A 26,379-nucleotide genomic window follows, 5' to 3' on the forward strand; every position below is an offset into this window, starting at 1 on the left:
CTATCCGTTCTCAAAGTGTAATGCATTTTTGTAAAATTTAGATCTTGTTGCTTGCAGGAATAATTGAAATTCGTAGATTATCATCTATATTTGTACAAGTGAAGACAACCTTTGGTCTCTCGATGCAGTTTGATAAAGAGGGAGGAAGACTGTATCTCCAGGTTGACATTAGTTGGAGGGGAAACACTGTGGGCCTGTGTGGAACATATAATGGAAACTTACGAGATGACTTCCTGTGAGTTCACATTGATAATTAAAAATGATTCTCATTTTACAATAAATACAAAGCTTAAACAATATGAATGGTGTCTAACTTGGTTTCTAATTATGAAAAATGCTTTGAGGGCAGGGCCAGGAAATTATACACCTGATATAATTTGATGCAGTGTATAATATAACTGGTAATTTGTGTGATGAATAAGTATAGTCTAGATTAAGCATTTAGGGCTGGATTTTCGGTTTTGATGTTTTTTGGGCGGTAATGACGGAGGGGTGGTAAAGTTTGCGCCCGGGAACAGTTTGCGCTTCAGTAAGTAACATTGGGCAGCTGGGCCCTGACTCAGGGAGCACGGCACTAAGGGAGCCGTTGTACACCTCTCTTGGGTGCTAGCATGGGAAACTCCTGAGCTAAAGAGCCAGTCGGCCCAGGAGCGCTCCGAGAAACGACTGTGGGGGGAAACAAAACCCCTCCAAAAAAAGCCACAAAACCATTCCCAAAACATTGCCCCCGCCACCACAACACAAATCGCAAAAAAATTAAAAGAAAAAACAATCACACTTACCTGAGGAGTCCATTACTTACCTCCCCGCTGTCGGCATCGTTGGACCGTCTGATTTCCCAGGCATTCACTGCTGGGCGTGCTTTGGGGCATATGGGTCAGGCAAGAGTCAAAACGCTCACTGGTGTCGCAACCAGGGGCATTGCACACTGGCGCAGCTCTTCCGGGCGATGCTGCTCTCTGTGCTGCCGCAAAACTGGACCCAAGGATCACTGTGAGGCGCTGAAGGCTGGCCGCCCACCCAGAATACCTCAACCCCGCCATTGCCGCTGCTCCGGGGCAACAAACGGAGTGGAGAGGAGCCAAAAATCCACTCCTTAAAGTTTTGTAGACATGTGAGGATTTGTAGTTGATCTCGGTTCAAGAACAGTTTTTCAGTTTTGTGTTGCACATTCATCTGGGTTATCTTCCTTTCATACTAGATTTCAGAGCACAAGCGATAAGAGCTGGCCATTAGGTCGATACTAACAGTGTCATTGCAAATTCTGTATGTAGCTGGGCATGATGTGAGCAGGTACAATTGAATATCAGGGATAACTGTGCATTAGTGATATAGCCTGAAGAGATTATGTAAAAGAAGAAAACATTATCCTTAAATAGTATCAGTGGAATGTTTGCTAATTGCGATACAAACATTGTCATCAGGCATATTGAATGATCGGACTATAGTATGCATGCCTATATTAAGAATGACATAAACCTAAGCTAGACATGGAGTGTGACTAATCTCCCAGGCTGCGAGATTTTCCCAGCTGTTTGTATAACATTTCTTACATTATTAGTAAGGACAGTTTGGCAGAATATATTGTAAATGCTTCCTCTTTCAATTCTAGCTCCCCTGTACGTATGATTGAAGGCACTCCACAGTTACATGCCAACGCATGGAAGATTTCATCAGCTTGTGTAATGCCAGGAAATATCCCTTTGGTTGATCCCTGCGATACTAACCAACAAAATGGTGTGTAGTTTCAACTGATGTGATGTTGTATATATGCTTCATTTATTCATTTCTAACAGCAAAGTTATAGTTTTGAACTTATTTAAAAATTGCTTATTTAAATCTCTTTTTTACATTATTTGTGCATCCAGCTTTATATTCATCAACAATGTGTGATATTCTCAATCAAGAACTCTTTGCACCATGTCATTCCTTTGTGAATCCCAATGCCTATTATCAGCAGTGCCGCTATGATGCTTGCAAATGTGGAAGCTTATGCATGTGTACAGCCCTTGCACACTATGCATATCTTTGTGCCAGATACAAGGTTCACATTGATTTCAGATCAGAAGTGTCGGACTGTGGTAAGTTTTTAAGAGTGATTTTATAATAACAATGTAGATGAGATAAATTACAATGTAGCTAAGATTCAGTTATGCTACCCTTTACTTCCTTTAGGCTTAATATCTCGAGTGTTGTGACTTGACACCGAGAACATTGAGTTCAAAACTACCAGTTATTGAATTCACTTGGGTCAGTTCGAAGATCATTTTGTTGCTCAGCTCACCAATGAGCTGCCAAATGGACCATCACATAATAATTAGGTATTCTACCTTAGGGCGAGGGGAATTGATTCTGTCTACCTCACTTGAACTGCTTTTCTAGCTGGCTAATCACAACAGGAATGAAGCTGATGTAGGGAAATTCGTGGCATGGACAGTTGTATGTGACTTGAAAAGGGAAAGGATGGAAGAAAGCTGAGGAGGAAAAATAAAAAAGGAGAAAGCTTTACTAACCAACAAAATGGTATGTAGTTTGGTTCGTAGGACTGAAAACGTGCCATATCGCAAGATGCTTTTCATCACATATGTCATTCTTTATGAGGAGTTACAATCAATGAAAATATCTATAATACACCATTGTTGTTCTCATAATACTGCTTTGAGTTGTTGAAATATGCAACTAGTGTTAAATTTACAATTGAAGTCAGTAAAAAAGCCAAGATCTTGGGCCACATTTCTCTTTTTTTTATTCGTTTATGGGATGTGGGTGTCGTTGGCAAGGCCGGCATTTATTGCCTGTCCCTAATTGCCCTTGAGAAGGTGGTGGTGAGCCGCCTTCTTGAACCATACAATACATGTGGTGAAGGTACTCCTACAGTGCTGTTAGGGAGGAAGTTCCAAGATTTTGACCAAACGACTCGATGGGAATGCCGATATATTTCCAAGTCAGGATGGTGTGTGACTTGGCGTGGAATTTGGAGGTGGTGGTGTTCCCTTGCACCTGCTGCCCTTGTTCTTCTAGGTGGTAGAGGTCACGGGTTTGGGAGGTGCTGTCAAAGAAGCCTTGGCGAGTTGCTGCAGTGCATCTTGTAGATGGTAGACACTGCAGCCACAGTGTGCCGTTGGTGGAGGGAGTGAATGTTTAAGGTGGCGGATGGGGTGACAATCAAGCGGGCTGCTTTGTCCTGGATGGTGTCGAGCTAATTGAGTGCTGTTGGAGCTGCACTCACCCAGGCAAGTGGAGAGTATTCCATCATACTCTTGACTTATGCCTTGTAGATGGTGGAAAGGCTATTCGGAGGTAGGAGGTGAGACACTTGCCGCAGAATACCCAGCCTCTGACCGGCTCTTGTAACGACAATATTTATGTGGCTGGTCCAGTTAAGTTTCTGGTCAATGATGACCCCCAGGATGTTGATTTTGGGGGATTTGGTGATGGTAATACCATTGAATGTCAAGGGGCGATAGTTAGATGCTCTCTTGTTGGAGATGGTCATTGCCTGGCACTTGTGTGGTGTGAATGTTACTTGCCACTTATCAGCCCAAGCCTGAATGTTGTCCAGGTCTTGCTGCATGCGGGCATGGACTGCTTCATTATCTGAGGAGTTGTGAATGTCACTGCAATCATCAGCGAACATCCCCATTTCTGACCTTATGATGGAGGGAAGGTCATTGAAGCAGCTGAAGATGGTTGGGCCTAGGAGATTGCCCTGAGAAAGACCTGCAGCAATGTCCTGGGGCTGAGATTATTGGACTCCAACAACCACAACCATCTTTCTTTGTGCTCGGTATGACCCTCCAGCCATTAGAGAGGGCTCCTTAATGCCACACGCGGCCAAATGCTGCCTTGATATCAAGGGCATTCACTCTCACCTCACCTCTTGAATTAAGCTAATTTGTTATGTTTGGACCAAGGCTATAATGAAGCCTGGAGCCGAGTGGTCCTGGTGGAACCCAAACTGAGCCTCGGTGAGCAGGTTATTGGTGATAGCACTGTCACCAACACCTTCCATCACTTTGCTGATGATTGAGAGTAGACTGATGGGGCGATAATTGGCTGGATTGGATTTGTCCTACTTTTTGTGGACAGGACATACACGGGCAGTATTCCACATTGTCAGATAGATATGTGCTGTAGCTGTACTGGAACAGTTTGGCTAGAGGCACGGCTAGTTCTGGAGCACAACTCTTCAGCATAATAACTGGGATATTGTCGGGGCCCATAGCCGTGATATCCAGTGCATTTAGCTGATTCTTGAATCGAATTGGCTGAAAACTGGCTTCTGTGATGATGAGGACCTCAGGAGGAGGCCGAGATGGATCATTCACTCGGCACTTCTGGTTGAATGTAGTTGCAAATGCTTCAGCCTTGTTTTTGGCACTCGTGAGCTGGACGTCATTTGTTTAATGGTCCACCACTATTCACGACTGGATGCGGCAGGACTGCAGAGCTTTGTTCTAATCTGTTGGTTGTGGGATCGCTTAGCTCTGTCTATAGCATGCTGCTTCCGTTGGTTAGCATGCATGTAGTTCTGTGTTGCAGCTTATTTTTAGGTACACCCGGTGCTGCTATGGCATGCTCTTCTACACTCCTCATTGAACCAGGTTTGGTCACTTGGCTTGATGGTAATGGTAGCGTGAGGGATATGCCGGGCCATGAGGTTACAGACTGTGGTGGAATACAATTCTGCTGCTGTTGATGGCCCACAGCACCTCATGGTGATCTTATCTTATCGGACTTGACAAGGTGGATGCAGAGAGGATGTTTCCACTGATAGGGGAGACTAGAACTGGGGGGCATAATCTTAGAATAAGGGGCCGCCCATTTAAAACTGAAATGAGGAGGAATTTCTTCTCTCAGAGGGTGGTATGTCTGTGGAATTCACTGCCTCAGAGAGCTGTGGAAGCTGGGTCATTGAATAAATTTAAGACAGAGATTTCTTAACCGATAAGGGAATAAGGGGTTACAGGGAGCGGGCAGAGAAGTGGAACTGAGTCCATGATCAGATCAGCCATGAACGTATAAAATGGCGGAGCAGGCTCGAGTGGCCATATGGCCTATTCCTGCTCTTAGTTCTTATGTTCTTATGGTTGCCCAGTTTTGAGCTGCTAGATCTGTTTTGAATCTATCCTATTTAGCTCGGTGGTAGTGCCACACAACACGATGGAGGGTGTCCTCAGTGTGAAGACGGTTCTTCGTCTCCACAGGGACTGTGTGGTGGTCACTGCTACCAATACTGTCATGGACAGATGCATCTGCGACAGGTAGGTTGGTGAGGATGAGGTAAAGTAGGGTTTTCCCTCGTGTTGGTTCTCTCACCATGTGCTGCAGGCCCAGTCTGGCAGCTCTGTGCCTCAGAATTCGGCCAGCTCGGTCAGTAGAGGTGCCACCGAGCCATTCTTGATGATGGACATTGATGTCCTCCACCCAGAGTAAATTCTGTGCCCTTGCTATCAGTGCTTCTTCCAAGTGATGTTCAACATGGAGGATTGGCAATAATCATGGACGATTTTAACCTTCATATTGATTGGACAAAGCAAATTGGCCAGGGTAGCCTTGAGGAAGAGTTCATAGAGTGTATCCGGGATAGTTTCCTTGAACAGTACGTTGCAGAACCAACCAGGGAGCAGGCTATCTTAGATCTGGTACATTGTAATGAGACGGGATTAATAAATTATCTCGTAGTAAAGGATCCTCTAGGAATGAGTGACCATAGCATGGTTGAATTTTAAATTCAGTTGGAGGGTGAGAAAGTTGGATCTCAAATCAGTGTCCTAATGTTAAATAAAGGAGACTACAAAGGTCTGAAGGCAGAGTTGGCTAAAGTGGACTGGGAAAATAGATTAAAGAGTGGGACGGTTGATGAGCATGGCAGACATTTAAGGAGATACTTCATAACAAAAATATATCACAATGAGAAGGAAAGGCTGTAAGAGAAGGGATCACCATCCGTGGCTAACTAAGGAAAGAAGGGATGGTTTTTAATTGAAAACAAGAGCATACAATGTGGCCAAGACTAGTAGGAGGCCAGAGGATTGGGAAACTTTTAAAAGCCAGTAAAGAATGACTAAAAAAAATAATAAAGAGAGGAAAGATAGATTATGAAAGTAAACTATCACAAAATATACAAACAGACAGTAAGAGTTTCTACAGGCAAACAAAAAGGAAAAGAGTGGCTAAAGTAAATGTTGGTTCCCTAGAGGATGAGACTGGGGAGTTACTAATGGGGAACAGGGAAAGGGCAGACATTGAACAAATATTTTAAATCGGTCTTTACAGTAGAAGACACTAAAAACATCCTAATAAGGGATAATCAAGGGACTATAGGGAGGGAGGAACTAATGAAGCAGTACCCGATAAAATAATGGGACTAAAAGCGAACAAGTACCCTGGACCTGACGGCTTACATCCAGGGTCCTAAAAGAAGTGACTGCAGAGATAGTGGATGCATTGGTTGTAATCTACCAAAATTCCCTGGATTCTCGGGAGGTCCCAGCAGATTGAAAAACTGCAAATGTAGTGTCACTATTTAAAAAAGAAGGTAGACAGAAAGCAGGAAACTATAGACCAGTTAGCCTAACATCTGTTGTTGGGAAAATGCTGGAGTCCATTATTAAGGAAGCAGTAGCAGGACATTTGGAAAAGCATAATTCAATCAAACAGAGTCAGCATGGTTTTATGAAAGGGAAATCACATTTGACACATTTTCTGGAGTTCTTTGAGGCTGTAACGAGCAGGGTGGATAAAGGAGGGAACCAGTGGATGTGGTGTGTTTGGATTTCCAGAAGGCATTCGATAAGGTGCCACATAAAAGGTTACTGCACAAGATAAAAGTTCACAGGGTTGGGGGTAATATATTAGCAACGATAGAGGATTGGTTAACTAACAGAAAACCGAGTCAGAATAAATGGGCCATTTTCCGGTTGGCAAACAGTGACTAGTGGGGTGCCGCAGGGATCGTTGCTGGGGCCTCAACTATTTACAACCTGTATTAATGACTTGGATGAAGGGACTGAGTGTAATGTAGCCAAGTTTGCTGATGGTACAAAGATGGGTGGGAAAGCAAATTGTGAGGAGGTCATAAAAAATCTGCAAAGGGATATAGACAGGCTAAGTGAATGGGCAAAATTTGGCAGCTGGAGTATAATGTAGGAAAATTTGAGGTTATCCACTTTGGCAGAAAAAATAGAAAAGCAGATTATAATTTAAATGGAGAAAAATTGCAAAGTGTTGCAGTACAGAGGGACCTGGGGGTCCTTGTGCATGAAACACAAAAAGTGAGTATGCAGGTACAGCAAGTAATCAGGAAGGCAAATGGAATGTTGGCCTTTATTGCAAGGGGATGGAATATAAAAGCAGAGAAGACCTGCTACCACTGTATAGGGTATTAGTGAGACCACACCTGGAGTACGGCGTACAGTTTTGGTCTCTGTATTTAAGAAAGGATATACTTGCATTGGAGACTGTTCAGAGAAGATTCACTAGGTTGATTCCGGAGATGAGGAGGTTGACTTATGAAGATAGGTTGAGTCGGTTGGTGTTCAGAAGAATGAGAAGTGACCTTATTGAAACATATAAGATAATGAGAGGGCTGGACAAGTTGGATGTAGAGAGTATATTTCCACTCATAGGGGAAACTAAAACTACCGGGCATAGTCTCAGAATAAGCAGCTGCCCATTTAAAACTGAGATGAGGAGGAATTTCTTCTCTCAGAAGGTTGTAAATCTATGGAATTCTCTGTCCAAGAGAGCTGAGGAGGCTGGGTCATTGAATATATTTATGGTGGAGATAGATAGATGTTTGAGTGATAAGGGAATACAGGGTTATGGAGAGTGGGCAGGGAAGTGAGTCCATAATCAGATCAACCATGATCTTATTGAATGGCGGAGCAGGCTCAAGGGGTCAAATAGCCTACTCCTGCTCCTATTTCTTGTGTTCTTGTGTCCGAAGCTGGTGCTGAGGTCGATGCCTCAGGTGGTCTGTCCAGTTTTATTATTCTTATTTCTTGTAGCGGTTTGTTACAACTGAGTAACTTGCTAAGCTATTTCTGAGGGCATTTGAGAGTCAACCACATTGCTGTGGGTCTGGAGTCACATATAGGTCAGATCAGGTAAGGATGGCAGATTTCCTTCCCTAAAGGACATTAGTGAACCAGAGGGTTTTTCCGACAATCCGATAGTTTCACGGTCACCATCACTGACACTATCTTTTTATTCCATTTATTTAATTAACTGAATTTAAATTCCACAGCTGCCATGGTGAGACCACTATATTAACCTTGCCGTAAAGAAATGGTTGATTGCCCTGTTTTCATATATATTAAATCAGGATGATGGGTGTGTTCAGTTTTGTTGCGGATGAGTTTGTACAATGAGTTTGCAACTTTGATCGGAGAATGAAAGATGAACAGTCAATCATGACCTAACTAAAGGAATGCTTCATTCACATTACTCAAGCAGTAAATTGCCACTAAACAAGTATATTATTGATGGAAATTTCTGCAATGCAGCTGTAGAGTGTGTAAACTTGTGCATGATGGCTCCAAAAAAAAAGTAAAAAGTGCATTTTTTTCCAATGGGCTGTGTCTTCCCAGAAAGGCATTTCAGACCGAACAAAGTTCATGGTCTCCCAGTTTAGTAATATTATTCCTCAGGCAGCAAAAATACAGGAGACTTGCCACAAAAAACTCATTGGATACAGTGTGGTAGATTTAAAAAAAAAACAAGCGATTACAAAAAAAGGCCACCAACTTTAACATCTTTGTGTTACACATAATGCTGTTAATACAAGAAGATAAAGTGGGAAGAAGCGAGGAAATAGAACGGAGGATGGAATTTCCTACTTCTTGCAATAAAAAATCAGGATTTTGTGGTATGTATCAATGATTTAGACTTGAATGTAGGGGGTATGATTACGAAGTTTGCAGATGATACTAAAATCGGCTGTGTTGTTGATAATGAAGAAGAAAGCTGTAGACTGCAGGAAGATATCAATGAACTGGTCAGGTTGACAGTACAGTGGCAAATGGAATTCAATCCAGAGAAGTGTGAGGTAATGTATTCGGGAGGGCTAACAAGGCAAGGGAATACACATTAAATGGTAGGACACTGAGAAGTGTAGAGGAACAAAGGGACCTTGGAGTGTATGTCTACAGATCCCTGAAAGTAGCAGGCCAGATAGATACGGTGGTTAAGAAGGCATTGGGAATACTTGTCTTTAGTAGCTGAGGCATAGAATACAAGATCAGGGAGGTTATGCTTGAACTGTATAAAACACTAGTTAGGCCACAGCTAGCGTACTGCGTGCAGTTCTGGTCACCCCTTTACAGGAAAAATGTGATTGCACTAAAGAGGGTACAGAGGCGATTTATGAGGATGTTGCCTGGACTAGAAAATATTAGCTGTGAGGAAAGATTGCATAGCCTGGGTTTGTTTTCTTTGGAACTGAGGGGAGACCTTATTGAGGTATATAAAATTATGAGGGGCCAGGATAAAGTGGATAGGATGGACCTATTTCCCTTAGCAAAGGGGTCAACAATCAGGGGGCCTAGATTTAAAGTAATTGGTAGAAAGTTTAAGAGGGGGTTTGAGGGGAAATTTCTTCATCCAAAGGGTGGTGGGGGTCTAGAACTCACTGCCTGAAAGGGTGGTAGAGGCAGAAACCCTCACCACATTTAAAAAGTACTTGGATGTGCACTTGAAGTGCTGTAACCTACAGGGCTACGGACCTAGAACTGGAAAGTGGGATTAGGTTGGATAGCTCTTTGTTGACCAGCATGGACACGATGGGCCGAAATGGTCTCTTTCCATGCTGTAAACTTCTCTGATTCTATAGGAAGCTGAGATTCCATTCCTTGCTTTAAGGAGCATAAATACATTTTAAATAGAAGATGCAGTGCAGTTAGGTTAGTGACTTTATCGCTGCAGACATAGTTTCAATTTCCATATACTGTTTCACTGAGTAAACTGCCTCAGTGATGTTTTCAGCATTCATTGTTTGAACAATGATATTTAAATACATATGGAAATTCAAAAATAAACATTCTTGGTGTTAAAGTTAATGATAATTATTTGTAGCATTTAGCTAAAAATTTAAATTTTCTTCCTTTTTCAGTGTTTATTCTGTATTTGCCCCATTTTCTCTGGCTTACCTTGGCAATGAAACCCACCTTAAAGGCCAAACAGCCAATCTTTTCTCAGATCTGTTCTTCTTTGAATTGGCCATCATGAGGCACACAAGAGTGGCCCAAGATTGATTTATCTCTAATTTTCCCTCCCAGCCCATGGCAAGCATCTGGCTGTACTCCCAATTACAATATAGCCCGAGATCAGGAACTCATTGGGAATGCAGAATTGAAACTCACTTGGTACATGGAGTCAGCTCTCCAGTTCAATCACCACAATGCTGGTCTATTCAACTTTGTTTTCTAACTGTCTTTACACTCTCTATATTTCAAAGTTTGAACACTAGGGTCCGAAATTCAGTACCGCTGGAAAGCTGGTGCTCTCCCCACCTTTTTATGGCCATTAGTGCCAAAATTTTTTGGTGGCTGGGCCACCCCATATTCAGCTCCAAAAGTGAATAAATGGGTTCCAGTGCTAATGAACCCCTCCAAAGTGAATTTTTCAGTGGTGTGGCTGTCTTAATTTGAGCGTTATCACCACCACTGAAAAATTCAGCATGCAGGTAAGGGTTTCTAACGAGCCTGAAAAGGCCCGGGTTTGCAGCAAGGCTCTGAGAGGGGAAGGAGTTTGGAAGGATGGCTGGTGTCAGAGCTGCAAGGAGAGCCAACAGGTTCACTGATATGTAGCTGGAGACACTGATGGATGTTGTGGAGGACAGAAGAAGAATATTGTTTCCTGACGTGGGGAGACCTGGCAGACCACCAGTACATAATGCATGGATGGAGATTGTAGGGGAGGTGTCAGGCATCTCCATATATGCTGAGGATGCACCCTCCCAGGAGCCCTTCCAGGGTGGCGATAGGTCGACGCCTCCTAGCTCTGGGGCAACGGGGATCCTCCTCCTCCTCCTCCTCCTCGGGTGGTACTGTTGGCCCGACCTCCAGCGGCTGTCCCCTCATGATGGCCAGGTTGTACAGCATGCAGCAGACCACAACGATGATGGAGACCAGTTGAGGAGAGTACTGCAAGGTGCCACCAGAGCAGTCCAGGCACCGGAACCTCTGCTTAAGGATGCCTATGCACTGCTCGATGATACACCTGGTGGCACAATGAGTGTCATTGTATGCATGCTCTGGCGCAGTCCTGGGGTTCCGCAGTGGAGTGAGCAGCCAAGTGGACAGGGGATATCCCCAATCAGCCAACCGCAATCCTGACTCAGGCCAGTCAAGACGGCGGGCACACTAGTTTGGCGCAGAATGAATGAATCATGGCTGCTGTCTCCCTTGCCCACTGCCTGTCTGCACGGTGCTGACAGCGACACCTTCTCCTGTGTGCCGCCCAGCTTCTGATCAGGTGTACCAGGTGTTGCCCTCCCAACAGTCCTCCCATCCTCAGGGTGAACCCTGCCAAGCAAGTGTCTGCAGCCCACAGGCCTCCACTAAAGAGACAGACCTGAAAGTTGTACAAAAGTACGTGCAAACCTCTGAGCAACACTCAGCAGGTTGAATGGAGCCAAAACAATTAATAAAACTATATGAAAAGATAAATACAGTGGATGCTGAAATCTGAAATAGAAACACTAAAATTAATAAAACTATTTCCCTACCAAAGGGCCCCGATCGCGGCAGCACTCCAGCGGTGTCGTGTTCGAGCACCGACTCGAATACCTCGCGGGGGCACTGCTGGGAAAAGTCTTAGCTTTTTGCAGCTGAAAATCCCGGTCCTTGCCGCTTTTAGCGGCCCGCACGCCGCAGAGCTCATCGCTGAAAAGTTACCTTTACAGCGGCTTCACCCTGCCGTTTCCAGCGGAAGCGAACATTGCACAGATCCCCCCGCGAGCTAAATATGGCTCGGGGAAGGAAAATCATCTGAACGCGGTGGCCGATCGATCCGCCCAAACCCTTCGGGGATGACGAATTTCGGCCCCTACAATTCCTCTAATACACTTTTATTACATGATTTATATCTCTCTTAAATGGAGACAGCATGCAAGTGGTTAACTAAATAATTCACCTTTTACATGGTGATGTTATTGAGGTGTGCTCTGGATAAGTTTATGTTTTTGATACTTTTGATAGAATTCAGCTTGATGTTTTTCTTCGATGTAGGTGTCATCTGCTCGGCTAACATGTTGTACCATACTTGTTCTACTTCTTGCGGACGGACATGCCAATCACTTTCTATAAATGAAGTTTGTGGTGATGATTGTGCTGAAGGCTGCAACTGCCCCAGTGGGACATTCTATGATGAAATACTGCGTCGCTGTGTAGCAGAGTAGGTTTGTTTTTGTACTACTGTGCCCTAGTGCACCACTAATATTCAGTAATAAAATAAACCACTTAATCCCACTTACTTTATCACTTGTTATCGAGTAACTCATTTACCATGGAGACTGAGGTCAGGTCAAAGACAAAACCTGTTGAAACTTAAATTCTGATTTTCCATAAATTCTACACTCATAATCAATACTAGCCTCAAGTGCACCTTGTCGTGAACTGGTTTTATACAAATACTAAATTGGAGGCGGTATTTTTATTTTGGCCATTTCCACTGTATCCTGTATCTACATATCTGCTGTATCCACTTTTCAATCCATAAGCCCCGTGTCACCTTCTTGTTACATAGAAAACAGTCCTGAAAACTTTCTGTAAGTTCACCAATATTAGAGGCTCCTCCTGGATACCACAAAGGTGCAGCACACGAGAGGTATGCTTTGTCTTTGAGAGAGGAGTCAGCTGAAATGTTCTGCCTTGGTCCATTTGCATGACCCAATACCCTACTGGCTCAGTTCCAGGCCCCAGCCCCAGCCTCTAGAAAGGCCTTGCACTGCAAAGGGGCAAGATGGAAATGGGAGCTAACTGCGGGCCTGTAGTTGGCCACTAGCATCAGGGCCAACTGACTGCTGTTGGAGAGCAGAAGCCAGAAGCCATCGAGGCCAAACATTGTGATGGGAGGAGAAAGGAGAAAGGATTGACATACTTGCTATGTCCTTTGACCTTCGGGGTCAGGATCCCTACTGACCCTCTGGTCCGTGCCAGGTCCAAGTGCATGTCCCACTGTCAGCTTTTGGGATATCCCTCTGTTTGATCACCCTACAGATGCACTGAGCAGTGAATGAGATGGAAGGACCTGAGAGAACACTTCATTCGTAACTTTATAGTGCGCCTCTGCCTATCGCAGATGTAAGCCCAGTCCTACCCATTTCGGGGCAGTATAGCCAGAGTGGCGGCTTGAAGTAATGGGCCTCCTCTCCCACTTTCTCTTCACTGCACCTGGGAACTGAACATTCCTAGTCGGTATGAAGAGGAAAATGTCTCTTCCTGTGGGTACATGTGTTCACGTGCAAAAGCTTTTTAAAGAGTCAGAACTGCTGTTATGCTGAGAGCCAGCAGCATAAATTGGGAGGTTCACTCAACCCACATTTGGTACCGATCATAAATTATGGCATCGGGTCTAAGAATTGTGCAAACTTGACTCATCGGCGACCTCTTCCAAACACTACTACTCTTTTCCTAGAGAGTAAATTGGAAAACTTCAGAACTCAACCACTGCGAAGTCTACTTGTTTTCCGAGATGTTTATATATTACAGCTGATTATATTGTTATACAGTCAGTAAATAATAAAAATGGTTCAGAGTCTCCGTTTTGCCTCTTCCAGATCTCAGTGCTCCTGTCACTTCATGGGAGGAATATTTCAGTCAGGAGAGGTCACATTCAGTAACTCGGGACCATGGTATGACTCCTGCTCTTTGTCTGTTGAAGATTGCCTTTCAGATCCCCAGTTACAGCTGTAGTGGAGAATTGTGAAAATCATATCATATTTCTAAACCTTTGCTGAGTTGGGGGATAACGTTTAATTGGATTTCTGAGACTCCTCCGTGCAATTGATGGGCTTTTGTATGAAATAGCTTAAAGGATATGTTTCAAATCTGGCTACGAGAAATTGTTTAAATTATTTTCAGGCTTATATGAATCTATTCATTTTGTTCAGCACTTTCAGTTAGTCGAGGTCACAATTTGACATTTCAGGTTTGCTATAGTAATTCTAAACATTTTAAAACAATGGCAAATGGTATTCAGCAGAACTAATGGTGTTTTTCTTGTTTTTTTTAGCCTATGTAGGAATGGAAGGATGGGGTGTGCCCCTACCGAGCCAGGTATGTTATAACTAGCCATCATTAACATTACATTCAATTAAGTTATGTGCTGGTGTTTGGAAGGTAAATTGTATTTACAGAAATGCTTTTCCTGCAACTATTCTTAAGTTTATTTTGAGCAGACATATCCTGAATGTCCAGGCAGACATTATGTGTAAATGTTTGTCACTTAGTTTCAGAGCTCCTGAGAACTTAATATTAAGGGAAAACACAACATTAATATGAAATATGTATTACTGCATCATGGATATCATAGTCCAAATGCATTTTCCATTAAAATTACTATTTAATCAAATGTTGCCAACAGTAACAATCAAACAAAAGAGTTTTATAATCACAATCTTATCTTAATTGAGATTCTATAGAAGAGGATCACCACTACCCATGGAGGCCAATATTTCAAGTGATTAATTTTCCTCTCCGATGCTTCCTGGGGAACACTTCTTGGCTACAAAGGAATTGAAAAAGAGGTCTCCAGCCTTGTAATATTGCCTGGGTGTTTTCCTGTGTTGGGGAGTGGAGAGGGCAGAGTGCTTGTACCTGCTGCAGGCAAAAGCAAAGGACAGCTATGCAAATGAGGCAGGAGAGCTTTACGAGAACCTTTCACCTCGGTTGCCTCTGGTTACGGTGGATGGGTCATCATCATCATGAATCATCATCATCATAGGCAGTCGCTCGGAATCGAGGAAGATTTGCTTCCACTCTAAAAATGAGTCCTTAGGTGACTGAACAGTCCAATACGAGAACCACAGTCCCTGTCACAGGTGGGACAGATAGCTGTTGAGGGAAAGGGTGGGTGGGACTGGTTTGCCGCACGCTCCTTCTGCTGCCTGCGCTTGATTTCTGCATGCTCTCGGCGATGAGACTCGAGGTGCTCAGTGCCCTCCCAGATGCACTTCCTCCATTTAGGGCTGTCTTTGGCCAAGGTCTCCCAGGTGTCAGTGGGGATGTTGCATTTTTATCAGGGAAGCTTTGAGGGTGCCCTTGTAACGTTTCCTCTGCCCACCTTTGGCTCGTTTGCCGTGAAGAAGTTCCGAGTAGAGCGCTTGCTTTGGGAGTCTCGTGTCTGGCATGCGAACAGATGGGTGACTATACGCAAGATGCCCAGAAGATACCAGCAGAAGGCCAGGACATCCTTCGGGGTGGAAGCCGCCTGTTGCTGATTTTGAACATCAGACAGAAGGCTTTAGCTGGCTGCTGTTATTTTTGCCTGTGTATGTGGTATGCTGGGCACGTATAAATGACAAACCCAGAAATATAGATGGAATGTGCTCCACCTGATTGGCATCCAAGGGGAGAGTGGCAGGAAACATCGGTTCTCACATCTCTAGTTTCTTTCAGATCCACTCTGATAGTGTATGTAACGGAGATGCTTTGTGTATTTAATTTAAAATGTTAAAAATATAAATGTATTCCTAATCCTAATATTGTTAACAATTTGATAAAATAATTTATGTCACTAACTACTTTTTTCATTTGTGAAATGTATAAAAAGATGCATTATATCTACGTTTTGCAGAACCTGAATCTGGGGAGTGCCCAAACAATAAGAGATATTTTGACTGTAGAGATCCTCAGCCTGGTCTGCCTTGGACAGGAGCAGCGTGTGAAGTCACATGCGAAAACCTGATGATGAATATTACCTGTTCGCCCATGACTCCCTGTATTTCAGGGTGTGTTTGTGCTCCTGGGTAAGCGTATTGGAATATTAAAGAGCAGATAAAAATATGAATGTTTACCATGGTTTTCATGTTGTAGATGTTATATAATCTGTTACTTTAAGGAATGACCACCATTTGCAGTCATTATCATGGGCAATCCCTCGAAGCGAGGATAACTTGCTTCCACGCCGAAAAGGGATGAATTCACAGGTGTTTCAATGAAGGACCTAATATTCCAGATCCCGAACTACATTTTGAAGGGTGGAAGATGCCTGTGCGTGGATTTGTAACGTGGGGTGGCCGTTGCACACCAGCCACCACACGGGCTTGACGGAGCTAGGTCTTGGTCCAGTGGCAAGGGTTAACCAAGACGACTGGAGATCAGCTCTGCTGCACAGACCTAGTGCGCACACATATCACAGTGTGGGCTGGACCGTGCTACCCCTGGGCCCTCGCCTCTTCTGGGCCCCAAACTCACGCCTCTCCTGGGCCCTGGTCACTTCTACAAACTCTTGCCACTCCTTCGCCCCTCCTGCTGTGCCTGCCCGCACCGCAGTCAGCGACCTGGCTTCTCAGCTGTTGCCATCCTACAGCTGGGCTGACAAGTTGTGGGGGGTGGGTGGGGGGGGGGGGGGGGCGTGGTATGGGTGGGCAGGGGCCACTGTCAGTTATAATGCTGTACCCAAGAACTGGTGGTGCCAGTTGAAGATCCTCAATGTGATGGGTTTCCTTATGACAACCATTCACTGAGCAATCAGTTGCTTTATGCAGCAAATATAACACTTGGGGGCAGGGATGGTGGAAATGGTAAGAATTCTGGTGGAAGCTGATAGCCACCAGTCTTGCTTTTTTCATAAACATCAGGACCGAAGGGAGTGGATACAAATTGGTCCAAAACCTGATAGAACCTGCTCACCGAAGAGGCTGCAAATTGCAGCATATTGTATCTGGGGGCGGGGAGGGGAGTGAGGGGGATGGGTTGCCCCCTCATATTTCTCAGGATGGGTCCCCCGATGTTTCTTAGCCTGGAGAGCTTCAACTTCCACCAGTTAAACCTTGGGAAGGCAGAAGCTATTATCTTTGGTATCTGCCACAAACTCTGCACCTTGGCACTGATTCCATCTGCCTCCCTAGTCAGGCTGAACCATACTGTTTGTAACCATGGCACTCTATTCAGCCCGGAGCTGAGCTTCCAATCCCACATCCTTTCCATCACAAAAATCTCCGACTTCCTATCACAACATTGCCTGCCTATGTCTGTACCTCAGCCCGTCTGTTACTGAAACTGTCATCGATTGTCTCCTCTAGACCTGACTACTTCAATGCTTTCTGAGCTGACTTCCCATCCACCTCCTCCAGAAACTCGACTGCCTGTATTCTATCCCACAAACCTGTCCTTGCTGACCTACAATGGCTCCCGGCCTTCAAGTTGAAATTCTCTACCTTGTGTTTAAATCCTTTCATGGCCTTGCCTCTCCTTATCTTTGTAAGCTCCTCGAGCCCTTTAGTGCCTCTCCAAACTTTCTGTTCCTCTGACTCGGGCCTCCAATGCATCTCTGCCCCTCTTGGCCCCATATTTGGCAGGTGTGTCTTCGGTCGCCTAGGCTCCACCGTCTGGAATTCCCTTTCTAAACCCCTCCACCGCTTCACCTCCTGTACCCCCTTTCATCATCATAGGCAGTCCCTCGAAACAAGGATGACTTGCTTCCACGCCAAAAAAAAGGATGAGTTCACAGGTGTTTCAAATGAAGAGCATGAACTACATCCTTAAGGGTGGAAGATGCCTGTGCGTGGGTTTTTTTCAACGTGTGGTGGCTGTTGCACACCAGCCACCACACGGGCTTGACAGAGCTAGGTCTTGGTCCAGTGGCAAGGATTACCGAAGATGACTGGAGACCTGCTCTTCTGCACGGATCTAATGCGCACAGATATCGCAGTGTGGACTGGCCCGTGCTGCCCCTGGGCCCCTGGCCCCGAACTCACACCTCCCCTGGGCCCCAATCACATCCCTCCACAGTCTCTCGCATCTCCTTTGCCCCTCTCGCCGCTCCTGCTGCATCTGTCCACGCTCCAATCACCGACCTGGACCTTGCTGACGTCACTCTTCACTGCCGTTGCCCTCCTGCACCAGCTCGTGCTGAACCTTGTAGTGGCATGTCTCCACGCTGTCCAGGGGCCGCTCGCCGCTCCTTTTATGGCCCCGACCTGCCGCTGATGGTTTCTCGCACTTCCTTTAAGACCTCCTTAAAACCCATCTCTTTCACCAAGTTTTTGGTTACCTCTCCTCCTTTGGCTCGGCGATTTTTTTTGATTACAGCTCTGTGAAACGCTTTGAGGCATTTTTCAATGTTAAAGTTGTTGGTCATTACAAATAATCAGAACTTATAACTATTCCTTATAACTGTAAGTTCCCACTATTTTTTACAAGCAATAATTATATTGAGTCAAACCTTTTGAACAGGTTCAGTAGAATTAAATGGCGAAGGAAGGTCGTGTTCTTTGGCAACTATTATCTACTTCTCCAGCAGAAAGTATTAATTATCGCAATTAGTATTAAGCTTCCTCTGTAAGTTAACATAATTGATCTTATTATAGTGTCACAACATCTGATCATTGCCTCCAATGAAATTCTCCGGAGTCTCCCACTGCAAGTACACACATGACCAAGAAATCTGACATAATTTCGAGGAATTTCATATATAGAAAATAATGGTTGTGAACAATCATCTACAAAAGGCTCTGCATTCTAAAGTAATTGTGCGAACATACCAAGATTATGGGGGTGAATTTTCTGGGAGCTTCTCCCATTCTGCTGCCATAACTTCAGTGGGAGTTCAGCAGAAACCCTGTTTACATGTCTATGTTTCTAAAAGGGGTTTCTGCCAAAGTTACAGCAATGGAGCAAGAGAAACTCTGAGGAAATTCACCCCTATGTGTAAGACTGATGTTTTAGAATATTATTATTGTTGTATATGCAGACTATGGATGTACTCTCTGTGTAGTCACTGTGTGGTTGCATAAGATGGAGACTTGTTTACCTGATGTACTATCAATAAGGTTTACACTGTGTATATACATGCTGGCACCACTAGAGGGTGCAACTGGTGGAGACCGGGGTTTCCTGCCCTGGTGGCAGGGCCTAGTATAAAAGGCTGCTCACCATGCTTGTGCCTCACTCGAGTTTGGAATAAAGGACCAAGGTCACTACAGTTTGAGTACAACACTTTGCCTCGTGGAGTCATTCATAAGTACATTACAGACATAATTATTTTACCTCCCAACTTGATAAACTATGTATAGAATTGAATGTTTTCACTTCTACTTTTTTTCCATGGTGCTTTAGGTTGATTAAACATGGTGGGGACTGCTTTTTGCCTGAAAATTGTCCATGCAATTGGAAAGGTCAGGAATATTTACCCGGAGAAGTGGTTTCTACAGTCTGTTACACTTGGTATGTGCACATCTGGGTTTTTTAAAAATCAAACCGAGTTATTTTCCTAAGATTCTATTTATTTGTGGTCAAATTATCATTATAACAGCTTTATCACTAACATCATGTCAATCTCTAATTTGAAATATATTTATTCTCAAAGTTTCTCTGGTTAAAGATAATCAATAACAAATGATAGAGCTGCTTCTGCCTCTCTACCACCGTATTGCCATTCTGTTTTTACAAATTGACAAGATTGGAAAAGGTCTTCTCAGCAATGGTATGACTGGTATACAGAACTCTGTGTACAGATTAAAATAGATGCAGGGATCTATGCCACTTCTCAATCCACAGCTATGCAAATGGACAGTGTAACGATGTGACTTTACACTTGTATCATCCTACAAATGCTGTTGGTGCTCCATTGACCAGTCCAATTAATGACAATATGAAAATGTTATTTTTTTTTGGTACGTTTTGTTATATTTAAGGTAGAGATAGACAGATTTTTGAACGATAGGGGAGTCAAGGGTTATGGGGAGCGGGCAGGAAAGTGAATTGGGGCCAAGATCAGATCAGCCATGATCTTATTGAATGGCGGAGCAGGCCCGAGGGGCCAAATGGCCTACTTCTGCTCCTATTTCTTATGTTCTTATTCTTATGTTGCATGGCTCGAAATGTCACATTTATTGAAGGTGGTTATTCAAGGTTTAATAACTCTATTGGTTCTATCTCTTCATTTGTTAACTGATGGCTGCATTTTTTACATTGAATGTAATAATTCTTTACTTTCTTAGTGTATGTCAGCAAGGAGCTTTTAACTGCACGTACCACCCATGTCCTGCAGTATGCACCATCTACAGTGATCGGCATTATCGTAGCTTTGATGGACTGGAGTATGATTATGTCAGTGACTGTCAAATATATTTAGTGAAGGTAAGGAATTTTAGATTTAAACCTGTATTCAACATCATGCGCTCTAGTCAGCTCACACCTTGAATACTGTGTCCAGCTCTGGAGGCGTTGGAGTGAAGATCCCTGGTGAGAGAGGGTTAAATTATCGGGAAAGCGTGGGGACACTTAGGGCCCGAATTTGATCAACCTACCACTGGCTACCGTCGTGTTTTCTCGGCGCTGTCCCCTCCGTGCTTTGATGAGGCCCTCCTGCCGACGGTTTGAAAGGACTGCTGGGGAGCATCCGCTGGCGCGCGTCAGCGTGCAACACCTAAAAAGTTATCCCGCCCGAGATTCATCCGCGTGGTCCTCCACTCCAGCAGGAGAAAAGACCGCTGCGTAGAAGCAGGCCTTTCCTGGATGGTAGGCATGACGACCTGCGAGAAAAGGTTAGTGAGGTTTTTTTGTTTTAATTTTGCAGCAATTTTGTTTGAAAGGGTCCTCCTGAAGGTTTTGTCATGCTTTGTTTTTTATTTGTTGACTATTTTTTGTTTTTGCGTTTCCCCCTCGCTGGGCCCAACTCCAGCCTCGGCGTTACTTTGTTGAGGATGGCACTTACCGCCCAGAATCCGATCCACCACCCAGAATCGCCGTGTAATGCCCATTTTTTCCACCAGGCGCTTTTTTCTATTTGTTCACCAAACTTCCGGCCAAAGTACCATCAGAATCTTAGCGGTCTTTTCGACGGTAAATGGGCGGAACTTAGGTTTGACCAAATTCGGACTCTTAAGATTATCCACATTGAAAGGAGGCGACTGAGAGAGGACCTTGTAATGGCGAATTTCCTACGTTACAGCAGTGACTACACTTCAAAAAGTACTTCATTGGCTTTAAAGTGTTTTGGGCCATTTAATGTATTGTTTACATTAAATGTTATAGAAAGTAAAATCTGGAACATTGCTTCAAATTAAACTGTGACTTTATAATACGAGGGCACAGGTTCAAACCAGTGGAAATCAAATTTATGACTGTTGCCAGGAACTTCTCAGACAAAAATTGATCAATCTGTGGAATGGAGATCTGGGTAGGGCGGCAAGCTCTAAGACACAACTGGTTGCAGTAACAGACAGCACACAGGCACATTCTGGACGAATGTGCTAGAATGGACCGAATGGTTCTTCTCATCTGCTGTAGATGTTGAAAAATGAGTAACAAGCATATTTGAGTTTGGTTTCTAGTATTGGATTTAGCTCCTGGTATTTGAGTTTTGGATCTTTGTATTTGGATAGTCAAAGGATTACAAGTGATGATGTAGCACAGGCTTACATATTCCAAGTATGTCTAATAATTATTTGCTTTAAATTGAAGGGAGACTGACAGAATGAATGTGAATCTTAGTTATTCTGATTTTTTAAGAATGATTGAAAAACAAGGAAAGGCTTTCGCGGCCCAAAACACTTTAAAGCCAATGAAGTACTTTTTGAAGTGTAGTCACTGCTGTAACGTAGGAAATGCAGCAGCCAATTTGCACACAGCAAAGTCCCACAAACAGCAATGAAATACTGACCAGGTAATCTGTTTGAGATGTTGGTTGAAGGATAAATATTGGCCAGGAGACTCTTGCTCTTCTTCGAAATAATGCCTTGGGATCTTTTATGTCCATCTGATGGGCAAATGAGGCCTTTTAACATTGAATGTCTCATCTGAAAGACAGCACCTCTGACAATGCAGCATTCCACTAGTACTGCTCTGGGATGTCAGCCTAGATTTTCTGCTCAAGTCTCTGGAGTGGGACTTGAACCCACAACTTTCTGACTTTGAGGCAAGAGTACGACCAACTGAACCACAGCTGACACTTAGTGTCCCAGTATTTGCAGTATTTTTCAAGGTATAGTAGAGAAAGAAATTTATCTCTACCTTATAGTATAGCTGGGAATAATGTTTACTGGCATTGATTCATAGGGGTTTTCAGTTAGGGCCTTATCATCTACATGAACTTTCTGTCTACAGTGGATTTCTGGAGGTTAGCTAACGATGAAGACGACTTTCACTTTTAATTTTCTCATCGGCGCACCTATATATTTACATAGAACTAATTCATTTAGCATTGCTTCTAGTCTAGTATATGTTGATATAACATGTAGGATTATCAAATATAGTGAGATGTAGGGTTATCAAAAAGAATAATTTTTTTTGGAGGAGGGAGAAATTTAAAATAAAAATTCTGAGGTGAAAAAGGTGGAAATAAATGGGGGATGAAGTATTTCCTGAGGGAGGGGGGGATGAAACTGGCATTTAGCAGCACCAGTCTGTCTGACAGATCTGACGTCCAGGGATCCAGAGGGGATGTGGTCGAGTATTTTTGGGCAGCAAAAAATAAAATGAGTGTTTTTCCTCAGGATTTTATTCCTTTTTTTCTCAAAAAAGTTTCCTTTTCCAAATAGGTTTTAAAATAAAAATTGCCTTGAGCTGGAGTTGCAGCCCCAGCTCCTTTTTGCATTTCTAATCCCCTGTTTGGTGGGCTTTCCTCCAGCGACCGCCGTCATGCTCATGATGGATGTAAATTCAGCCCAGTTTTTATTGCCCTTGCTCACCTCTTCATCTCACTTACTTTCTCTGCATAGGTGCATTTTTTTATTTGCACCATCACTTTCTGTGCATAAATGCATGTTTTTATTTGTGCCATTAGTGTTTTATGTAACTTAATTGCATTATTTGCAGCAAAAGATAGACAGGAGAAGCTGGGGTGAGAATAGAGAAGGTTGAGAGGAGATTTGATACGAGGTGTTCAAAAATCATGAAGAGTAGACAGAGAGAAACTCTTCCCATTGGCGGAAGGACCAAGAACCAGAGGACACTGGTTTAAGGTGATTGGTAGAAGGGCGACATGAGGAAATACTTTTTTACGCAGCGAGTGGTTAGGATCTGGAATGCACTGCCTGAGAGGGTGGTGGAGGCAGACTCAATCATGGCTTTCAAAAGGGAATTGGATACCTGATGGAAAAACTGTGCCGGGCTTTGGGGAAAGGGCGGGGGAGTGGGAATGGCTGAGGTGCTCTTGCAGAGAGCCAGCATGGGCTCGATGGGCCGAATGGCCTCCTTCTGTGCTGTAACCATTCTATGATGATTCTATGATTCGAGAGAGAGAAAGCGTACAGGTGAGTAAGCAAAGGGTGTCATTCTTTTAACCAAATTACAAAGCTATCCGTGTATCATTGCATTGCCCAATCCATGCCTCTAGCATGTCATCTTTTATTAAAATTTTGCTGTTTTACCTTGATTATACTTAGAAGTTTTTCTACAGCTAAATGCAACATTAAATTTAATTTAAGTGGAAAAAGTGAAGGAAATGTTTACCAATTTGTTTGAGTGGTAAAGCTGGAGTTTATCTTTGAGATGATCTTGTCTTACAGGATAATGCTACTGTTAATTGGACAACAACAACAATCAATGAGATTTATTCCTGAGATGAAGGGGTTGTCATATCAAGAAAGGTTGAGCAGGTTGGGCCTATACTCATTGGAGTTTAGAAGACTGAGAGATGATCTTATTGAAATGTATAAGATTCTGAGGGGGCTTGACAGGGTAGATGCAGAGAGGATGTTTCATCTCGTGGAGGAATCTAGAATTAGGGGGCATAGTCTCAGAATAAGAGGTCACCCATTTAAAATGGAAATGAGGAAGAATTTCTTCTCTCAGAGGGTCATGAATCTTTGGAATTCTCTACCCCAGAGAGCTGTGGAGGTTGGGTCATTGAATATATTTGTGGAGATAGGCAGATTTTTGAAGGATAAGTGAGTCAAGGGTTATGGGGATAGGGCAAGATCAGATCAGTCATGATCTTATTGCATGGCAGAGCAGGCTCGAGGGGCCAGATGGCCTACTCCTGCTTCTATTTCTTATGTTCTTAACCTGGAAATTACATGAGAAAGAACAGCATTGTTAACTATTTATAAACTGGGATATTGAGCTGAAATTTAGCCTTTCGGTTCCTAAATGATCATGGTGCTGTTTTTCATGCAGTTGTGATTTTGAAGTAAACATTACTCTTGAGTAACCTGGGGAACATTACGAAGTATTTACAGCACAGAAAAAGGCCATTCAGCCTCACAGGTCCATGCCAGTGCTTATGATCCACACAGGCTTCCTCCCACCCCTCTTCATCTCACCCCATCAATATATCCTTCTATTCCTTTCTCCCTCATGTGTTTATCTAGCTTCCCCTTGAATGCATCTATTCTATTTGCCTCAACTACTCCCCGTGGTAGCGCGTTCCACATTCTAACTATTCTCTAGGTAAAGAAGTTGCTCCTGAATTCCCAATTGGTGATTATCTGATATTGATGACCTCTAGTTGGTCTCACCACAGTGGAAATATCATCCCTACATCTATCCTATCAAACCCTTTCAGAATCTTGAAGCCCTCTATCAGGTCACCCCTTGGTCTTCTCTATTTTTTTAAGAGAGAAGAGCCCCAGGCTGTTCAATCTTTCCTGATAGGTATAACCTCTTAGTTCTAGAATCATTCTAGTAAATCTTTTTTGCATCTTCTCCAGTGCCTCTATATCCTTTTTATAATATGGAGACCAGAACTGTTTACACAAATCCAAATGTCATCTAACCAAGGTTCCATACAAGTTTAGTATAACTTCTCTGCTTTGCAATTCTGCCCCCCAAGAAATGGACCCCAGTGCCTCGTTTGCTTTTTTAATGGCCTGATTAACCTGCATCGCTACTTTTAGTGAATTGTGTATCTGTACCCCCAGATCCCTCTACCACTACCACTTTTAAACACTTGGGGGTCGAAACTGCCCCCCACCCGACACGGGGCGCTCCCACCCCGTTTCGATGGTTTTTGCCGCAGCTGCGGTTCAGGGCGCCTCTTGAGCAAAATTTGGCTCTTGGTTGTTTTTTTTTTCCTTGGATCCGGAAGTCGCTGTTAATGGGGGCGGTGACAACAATTGAGGGGTGGTAATGGCGGTGGCAATACCTGAAGGGCAGAAGTTGGGGGTGGTGCGGAGTGACTGCCACGATGACATCATCATGGCGCCACGTCACCATGGCTCTCCCCTTCACTTAAAGGGGAGAGCCTCTGCGATCTCAAAACTTTGGCCCACTGGACCACCAGGGAGAGTTTTGGCTGGGCCTCCCATGCAGCCTAACTTGCCAGGGCTCCTTACTTTGCTTCACTTCTTTCTCCAAATGCCTCCATAAGGGCATTCTTATTGGTGCTGGGGGAATTTTCTTTGGAACAATTAGCACAAAGGCTCAGGAGAAACCGAGTGCCAGCAGGAAAGAAAAACACAAAGAAAAAGCAAAATACTCCAGAAATGGTTTTCTAATTGCAGAATCAAATTACTTACTGTGCCCTTTATATGAACTAACACTTACATCTGATTCCTGGATGCCCGTTATTCATTCAATGTTCGTATGCGATATGCAGTGGGTGGAGATTTGGTGTACGGATCTCCGTCCAAATTTTCAAATCAGGTTTGCCAGATTTACGCCTGTGGATCAAACAAACTTGATCAGAAAACCTCAGCTCTTGTGTCTAAGAGTCAGATATGTATTAGAAATGCTTTGATTATGGAGTGTAACGATAGATTTTTAAATAATTATGTAGATGCACAGAAGTATTTAGTTGTGACTTGAGAGTACCTTTCTTTGACTTGTTTTGGTAGGAAAGACCAGCTTGACAGATTTCATTCTTTTTTATTCGTTCATGAGATGTGGGTGTCACTGGCAAGTCCAGCATTTATTGTCCACCCTTAATTGCCCTTGAGAAACACAGAAACATAGAAAAGAGGTGCAGGAGTAGGCCATTCGGCCCTTCGAGGCTGCACCGCCATTCAATGAGTTCATGGCTGAAGGTGGTGGTGAGCCGCCTTCTTGAACCGCTGCAGTCCGCGTGGTGAAGATACTCCCACAGTGCTGATAGGGAGGGAGTTCCAGGATTTTGACTCAGCGATGATGATCATCATCATAGGCTTGAGGAAGACTTGCTTCCACTCTAAAAGTGAGTGCTCAGGTGACTGAACAGTCCAATACAGTCTCTGTCACAGGTGGGATAGACAGTCATTGAAGGAAAGCGTGGGTGGGGAGTCTGGTTTGC

The 26,379-nt window shown here is 43.8% G+C and overlaps 1 protein-coding gene across 1 annotated transcript in view; it reads left to right on the forward strand.

Annotated features, from left to right (window-relative positions):
• The window catches only part of otogl (otogelin-like), a 238,726-nt gene that overhangs the window by 44,291 nt on the left and 168,056 nt on the right, over positions 1–26,379 (forward strand). Inside the window, exons 14-22 of the mRNA XM_070901511.1 lie at positions 58–235; positions 1,613–1,737; positions 1,869–2,081; positions 12,234–12,399; positions 13,784–13,858; positions 14,239–14,282; positions 15,802–15,973; positions 19,287–19,394; positions 20,171–20,309. Of these exons, the coding sequence (XP_070757612.1) occupies positions 58–235; positions 1,613–1,737; positions 1,869–2,081; positions 12,234–12,399; positions 13,784–13,858; positions 14,239–14,282; positions 15,802–15,973; positions 19,287–19,394; positions 20,171–20,309 (1,220 nt within the window). The remainder of the gene's footprint in view (positions 1–57; positions 236–1,612; positions 1,738–1,868; positions 2,082–12,233; positions 12,400–13,783; positions 13,859–14,238; positions 14,283–15,801; positions 15,974–19,286; positions 19,395–20,170; positions 20,310–26,379) is intronic.

The sequence above is a fragment of the Pristiophorus japonicus genome, chromosome 15 (assembly GCF_044704955.1).
Source record: "Pristiophorus japonicus isolate sPriJap1 chromosome 15, sPriJap1.hap1, whole genome shotgun sequence".
NCBI lineage: Eukaryota > Metazoa > Chordata > Chondrichthyes > Pristiophoridae > Pristiophorus > Pristiophorus japonicus.